General features: G+C 45.6%; 1 protein-coding gene across 1 annotated transcript; it reads left to right on the forward strand.

Annotated features, from left to right (window-relative positions):
* The first annotated feature begins 5,385 nt into the window (after positions 1-5,385).
* Positions 5,386-7,477, forward strand: LOC123144512 (uncharacterized). Its single transcript, XM_044563696.1, has 2 exons — positions 5,386-6,264; positions 7,272-7,477. Exons 1-2 carry the CDS (start codon positions 5,523-5,525, stop codon positions 7,289-7,291), a joined length of 762 nt encoding a protein of 253 aa, XP_044419631.1. The 5' UTR covers positions 5,386-5,522; the 3' UTR covers positions 7,292-7,477.
* The last annotated feature ends 400 nt before the right edge of the window (positions 7,478-7,877 follow it).

Raw genomic sequence — 7,877 nt, forward strand, 5'->3', positions numbered from 1 at the left:
AGTGAGAACGAGTTCACCACTAGCCCCATATATGATGAGTTGCCCCAAGTCCCATGTGAGGAGAGCCACAACCCCCACCACTTGAGTGAGATGAGTGACTCCAGTATATGTGACTTTGAGTGCACCTACTTTGAGGGAGTGAGTCAGCCACCACAAGAGTTGAGAGAGGAAGTTGATAGGTCTTGTGAGGCCACTTTCAACACTAACGACTTAACCTCTACCTCTATTGCGTCTCCTCATTTGGTGATAGGTCCCATATACGATGATGCGCCGACCCTCGATGACTTCGTCCTTCCTTTGGACAAGATGATGGCCATGGAGCAATATGATGCGCCCCCCACATGGTTCCATCAAGATGAAGATGATGACCATGATTTGGTCTTTGCCACCCCACCTACATGACATGTGTGGAATGAGAAAGGTAACATAGGTGAAGGTGATGCTCTTGTCCCACTAGTGGACTATATTGACATTGATTGCTTGCATGATATTGATCCACCTCATGCCATGCTTCATGCTAGTATGATTTCCCCATACGATGATTTGCCCATTTATGATGAGTTTGATGATTGCCATGTGGAGTCTATTAGTTGTGATGCCATGTTGTATAGGATTTCTTGTGATAATTCTCTTGGTCACATCATGTTTGACAATCCTCTTGACTTGTTATATGCTATGCATGAGATCAACAATATGTCATATTTGCAATCTCTTCATAGTAACTATGCATATGCCATTCACATAAACCCAATTTGCACATATGGCATAGATGACAAGCCCATGGTTATTGGCATTTGTTTTTCTTATAATGATATTGCTATGCTCCCTTTGCATCATTTATCTCATATGCCATGCCATGATCACATAGCTTCGGACATGCATTGTTTGCCATGTTTTCAATATTCTCCATATGATGTTTCTGATATTGCTCATGAGGAAACCCCCATAGTTTCCTCATACATTTTAGGAGATTTTGATCCATCCCATCCATTGCATGATCCCAATGCTTGTGTACACCATATGCTCCCCATGAATAAAATTGCTATTGTTGTGCCACATACTTGATCTAATTTGTGTCTCCATCATAATATACATAACAACTATTCTTTCATGATGGATGACATGTTCTTGTACCAGGCATCAAATTTCTTTGAGCGGTGCTTATCTTGTGCTAACTCTCACATGCACATAAACATCATGATGGATGATGTGTACATTTACCACGCACGCAATTTCTTCATTTTGTGTCATTTTTGTGTAGGTACCCATGAATACTTGTCAACTTCACAATCCCGTGAGTTGAAAAAATGAGCTCAAGAGAGCAATGATGATTTCGGATCCCGTGGATTGTTTTCCACACCATTCCCTTTGCGCAAAAACTTTGCGCATTTCTTCTACATGGCCCTCACATGGTTATGGGTTATTGTCCACTATATATCCTTTTACCATTTTTTTCATGCTCACTTTGCATGATATGCTCATTCCTATGCTTTTGCCATGCATTTATGACCCATGCTTTGCATTACACATGATGCTTGATTCTCATACTTGTATGTGTATTTGCAAGCTTGGTGGAGATATTTCTTGTTGTTGCCATGTTTGCTTTCTACCCCATGCCTATGATGATACTTTGACCATGATTTGCTTTCGTGCTTGTGATATGTCATGCGCATTGTCTATGCCTATTATTTTCTCACACGACATTATTGCCATGATTTCCTCTAGTATGTTGCATCTTTGCACTACTAGTTTGCACGACATGATTACTATACTTGCTTTGTGTAGTGCATCACCCATGATTCATACTTGCTCATTTCATGTGGTTAATAGACACTATTACCATGCTTTGCATGTGATTGCTATTGCTTCTTGTCATATGTCTCCATATATTGCCTCTCTCATGCTAGATGATTTGCCATGTATTGAGTGCAACAATGATTATAGTCTTGCTAATGAGATTGCCCCCATAGCATTCTCGCATATATTTGGAGATTTAGACATAATTCTTGTGAAGCATCCTTGCCTTCCATTTTTGCACCATATGCCTAGTGCCATGAATATAACCATTTGTTGCATCATATCATTCATGCACTTTTGCTCCTAATGGTTATGTGCAAGAGAAGAGAACCATCATGATGGATGATGTGTTTATCTACCATGCACATACGCTCTTTTCTTTGTTGTGTGTATGTGTAGGATCTTTCGACTTCATGTCAACTTCCACTTCACGTGGGTTGACAATTCGATCCTTGAGAGCGAACCACCTTCGATCACGATGCTTCTATATCGTACTTGCTTGTGCTTCAGCATTGTGAAGGACGCACAAGGACATGCTTTCAAGATGGTATCCTTCTCTTTTGAGAACCCCCAAACCATGAGAATGAATATTGTGGATCATACTTTATCTTTTGCTTGCACCTTAACATATTGCACACATGCTAGAGATCTTGCTTCGACTTATCATTGCCACATTGTCATGCCTCCTGACATATATACCTCGTGTGTTGCATCCAATTCTTAGATTACTTGTTCCTATCATATGTTTGGTTGCAGCAATGTCATTTCTTCACATGTGCCATGTCCCATTGATTGCTACATGCTTGCCTTGATTGCCTCACACATGATGAACAATTGCTCTTTCTATTGTGTTGAGTGCCACACTATCTTCACTACACCATATGCACGTTATGCTTGGATTGTCTTGCACTTGATCCATGTGTTTAGACACTTCATTTTATTTGGTGTTGTGAATGATTCATATGCATACCATAGACCATTTGTTAAGCGCTTTATGCATCTCTGCTATGACCTTGAGGTAGATGGTTGTCCACTTGACACACATATTTGCAGCTCTACCTCACATTTGCATGCTTGTTTCCATGATGTCCTTGATTTTGCTCACATGCCATATTACAATCCTTTGTCACACCATATGCTATGGTTGATGATGACACTTGTTGGGTGAATCACCTCTTGAATCTTTAGTTTTTCCCTAATGCTAACCACATTTGTTTTTCCAAGTGTTTGTTGTCCTTGCTCCTTTTGAAGGAACCACAAGATGGTGCGATATATTGGAGAGTGCCCTTTTCGAGCGTCAAGATGACGAATGCTTGGTGATCTTCCCCTTCTACAAGGCGACTATATCTTTCCCATGGTGATTTAGTTTTTGATCCGAGGTCAGATCTTTCCCGGGGGGAGATGATGCGGAGCATCCTACGAACATCACCATGTCCAGAGCCCGTTTGGCAAGTGACATGTGCGACATCTACTTCACATACATAAAGGTGAATCATCTCCTTTACACGTGCTCACTTGACCCCTTTGAGGATGGTATACTACTTGACACCACTCTCGTGTGCATGCAGAAGTATTGTCGGAGTTTCACGGACGAGGAGGAGGAGTGCAAGCGCCAAGGATCACCTACACCATCCGCGAGGGAAGCGTGGAAGAGAAGACGGAAGAAATGGAGTTGCTGCAAGCTACAGCCACCGGACGTTCGGACGCCACCAAACATCTGGTACCTGATGCAGAAGACCTAGCCAGAAGAACAGTAGACGAAGACGATATAGCGGTCGGACGATCGACGACTACCGGACGTCGGTAGTCCAAGCGTCCGGACGTCCGACGCCCACCAGAAATCCGGTGCCACCTGTACAGAACCAAAACATCAAAAGTCTGACACCCTGCGAACGTCCGGACCCCCGCTAGCCACCTGACGACCGACGTCCCTCGGACGTCCAATGCCTGTATGTGCGCAGCCGGGCCTTTGGCCTTGTATCTCTCTCCCGCTTACCCGTTCGTGGCCTAGACTATAAATAGACCCCCCTCCTCCTTTCGAGGGTTAGCAAATATGATAGCTCATTTGTATGTGAGCTTTGCTCCTACCTACCTCTACTCTTGAGAGAGAGACAGAGAGACCACTCTATTGGAGTTGAAGACCTCCTTTGGAGAAGAGCCCATAGGGGAATCAAGACCCCGTCATGGGAAGATCCTTCTAGGGTTCAAGACCTCAACTCCTCTAAGGATTGGGATGAACTAGTTACCTCTTGTATCTTCTTGTGTTGGATTTGAACCTTTGTATCTCTCTTTGTGTGTTTGGATCTAGCAGATGTGTGATTGGATCAAGTCAATTTAAGTGTTTCCTCTTGTTTTTTCCCTTGTGTTCTTCGTGTTCTTCGGGAATCCCCCTCCAAATCGTTAAAGATCATCCCTTAGGGTTCCACCCTACATCACAGTAGCTCTTACAGACATACACGAATAGTTTGTATGCAAACTTTTGTAGCCTGTTGGACACAATGTAAGAGAAGCAAAGAATTCAACTCAAAGCTGAGACAAAATGCACCATACAAGTGCAGAATCAACTATTAAGAAGAAACTACCCCCCCCCCCCCCCCCCCCGCGTACACAGAACAAAACAAATGGATGAGGGAAAAGAGGAGGCAGAAGAGATACTAGAAGATTTCTACACATATCGTAGTCAAACGATGACGAGAACCAAATATCTAAAACGCAGAACATCGTAGGGGATCTAGACAGGAAATTATGGCCTCAGGCACGTCACTAAGAGCTCGGGTAGAGGTGAAAATGCCAAAGGGATCAACGGAGGGGTGCGGGAGAGGTCTTTTGTGGTGGCCAGCTGAAGGTCAATGCCTCCTCCAGCTGAAGGTCAATGCCTCCTCCAGCTGCAGGAAAGCATCCAACCTGTGCGCATGTTAGTGGTCATCAACAAGGGAAGGGCGGTGAAGGATCTCGCTAGATCCGGTGACCCCGACGTGGTCCGGGAGGTGATGTGGCATTTCACCGGTTGGGGTCGGGCCTGTGGTGCGTCGGCGGTTGGGGGCGGGGTGGCCACGACAACAATGGCGGGGCGGGCGGCCATGGCAACGGTAGAGGTGGCTGGGGCGGGGCGACCGTCGCAGCGGTGGCCGACGATGGGGCCGGGCGACCTCGGAGGCGCCGGCTGGGGGAGGTGCAGCGGTGGTGTCGCCGGGTGATGGTGGGTGTCTTGTTTGGATCGGGGAGGCCGGCGGCGCGGTGGAGGGAGGCCGGCAGCTCGGTGGAGGGAGCCTGGCGGCGCGATGGAGGCGAGGGAGGGGGAGGCGGGGGGAAGCGGATGGATCGAGGGGACTCACCCCTGTTTCCTTCCTTTTTTCTCTATCGTGACGGTTCTGACTGGATTCGGGAGCATCACGTCACGCCTATATAGGATTAGAATAGTGCTACTCTATACATACATACAATACATACATATATAGATGCATATATAGATACATACACATATATCTATACCTACTAATAAAGAGAGGTGATATTCTTGTTTCGTCTGGCTTCGTTTGGTCCCGCTTTAATCTCTACTACTGTTAAAAGAGCAAACATTATCTTTCCTAAACCCACATCGTCAAATGTACACAGAACAAGATGGATCAATTAGATCCTCATGATCAAAATCACTCATTTATATCTAACCGTCAGATAACAATTAACCCTCATCGAAAAGTACGTCTAGCAATTCGAGGGAGCAGATGAAAACTCTGCCATCCACCTGCAGCCAGCATCCCGGCCGCCAACCTGCCTCCCGCCTCGGGCGGACCTGCCTCTCCCTGTCCCTCGCTTCCCCAATTCCTAGTGGTCCAAACCCCAGACCCTCACGCCCGCCGCCAGAAACCAGCCGCCACCTGACTTCAAATCCTCCAGGGCCCCGAGCGCCACCGCCTGACTTCAAATCCTCCACGCATCGCCGCCTGACTCCAGAGCCCTGCCGCACGCACTTCGACCGCGCGCCCGAGTGGACCACCGCCGAGGCCCTTGCGCTCGTCACCGCCGTGGACGACGACGGCTGGGCCCGCTCCGTCTCCGCCTTCCAGAAGTGGGCCATCGTCACGGAGAACATCGCCATCTCCGAGGCCAGAGGGTCACCCTCGAGGCGCAGGGGGAGGGAGGCCGGCGAGTGCAGGCAGAAGTGGGAGGCACTCGTGGCTGAGTACGGGGCTGTGCCGCGCAGGGAGGCACAGACCGATGGGAGGTACTGGCGCATGGGCGCCGCGTCCAGGAGGAAGACCGGGCTCCCTGCAGAGTTCGAGGCCGAGGTGTATGGCATCATGGACGCGCTGATCCGGGTCGATGAGGCGCTCCCTGGCGGCTCTCGGGTCGATGCTGCAGTTGAAGAAGAGGAGGAGAATAATGCTGTGGAAGAGGCGGATGATGACGGGAGTGAGGAGGAGATGCAGGTGGATCATGGAAATGTGAATGCTTCTGATGATTTGGGTACTGTTCTTCTCCCATTTTCTTTTGCATATTCACACACCTGATCTGATTCACATGTGGGTATGAATCGTCTAGATGTTTTCAGTTGGGTGATCGTGTGCACTGATTATGATATGTTGGCGATACTTATAATGGTGTATTAGTAGTAAAGCTTTGCAGCGAATGGCATATATTTTTGCAACGTGACTATGTCATATTTGGTAGGAATGATTTGGTCAGTGGAGCATTTTGCATCTGTACATGGTTCCATTATCCAAATGTAACAGCTACAGTGAAGGTGATCTGTAGGTGATTGATGCGAAAATGTCAGCACCAGAGTATTGGTGAACGCATGCCTACAGCCTGCTGTATAGAGGAGGCTTATATTTTGTTTTTCCTTTTTTTGGTGATATGGTAGAATTGCATCACTTTATCGTCGTGTCCACTCCCATGCCTGGTCTTCATACCTGCCTGGGCTAGCATATCATGGATTTTGTCATCATGACAATCCACAATCCTGTTTTGTTACTTCAGTCTGTAGGATTTCACATATTACCCGGTACGTCGAGGGAAAAGGCTATGCCAAGACTGTAAGAGGGATGTGAAGCCATTTGATTGAGATCTGATCCAACGGCGAATGGAATCCCGGCACCAATTAACATCTAGGAGTACAGATCTGTGCGTTGGTACATAATAATAAAATTGTATTACTGGCATGTTGCTATTTTGCTTATTTATGAACATCAAGCATTTATCTTATCATCTCATTATTTTGATGGAATGAGGTGCTATTTCATAATGTTCCTAACGGAGGATGCTTTGCTCTGATAAAACATGCTATGTGATCTCATTATTAAGAAGTGGTAAACCTGTATTCCGCAATTAGTTCTAGGTTATAAATGTTGTAATTATTTACACTGATTCTGAATCTACTATGTTTGTAGCGATCTATGTGAAGCATTTGATTCAGTATTGGTGGTACAAATTGTTAGTATAAGCTATTATAAGTGGTGTGTTCTCTCATGTAGGTCAAGGGAGATTGAGATGACCTACTGGAATGAAGCTGGATTTGTATTAGTCGCAGCCCATTTTCTGCCAACATTTTGCCTTTTTATTGCATTGTCGTTGCTGTTAGATCGATATATTTCATAAAGACCTGCTTTTGTATTAATGAATCTCCAAAACAGATCCTATGAACACACATAATGATGATACATGTTTAGCTATTCTGGTCTCTAAATGTGTTATTACCTTAATCTCTGATCCATATCATTTACTACCAGCTCATCTCAGATTCCGCACAGGTGCACATGACGCTCACTAGCTTTCTGCATGATTTTTGGCTTTCCTTTGTCAAGTGTTTGTTCAGATCAGGCCCAGTTTCAGGAAGATGTTTCCTTGCATCATGTTGGTTTAATTAATTAAATTAACTTGCATGCTCTATGTGGAGCATACTATGAATCATTCACTGCATGATACATTTGTCTGAGTCCAGCCATCACTTTGTTCTATCCTTGTAATTGAAGTTCTCATCTACTTTCTAGAGGCAGACAACTATGATAAAATATTCTCTCACATGAAACAAAACCATATTCTTCATTTATCTCATGGATTTCTCCCTGCACACTTGCAAT

The sequence above is a fragment of the Triticum aestivum genome, chromosome 6D (genome assembly GCF_018294505.1).
Source record: "Triticum aestivum cultivar Chinese Spring chromosome 6D, IWGSC CS RefSeq v2.1, whole genome shotgun sequence".
NCBI classification, from domain to species: Eukaryota; Viridiplantae; Streptophyta; class Magnoliopsida; order Poales; family Poaceae; genus Triticum; species Triticum aestivum.

Excerpts from the sequence above, each read along its gene's own strand:
- LOC123144512 (XM_044563696.1), top strand. The coding sequence starts at position 5,523 with ATGAAAACTCTGCCATCCACCTGCAGCCAGCATCCCGGCCGCCAACCT. Across the intron at positions 6,265-7,271 it reads GAATGCTTCTGATGATTTGG|GTCAAGGGAGATTGAGATGA; the intron begins GTACTGTTCTTC and ends TCTCTCATGTAG.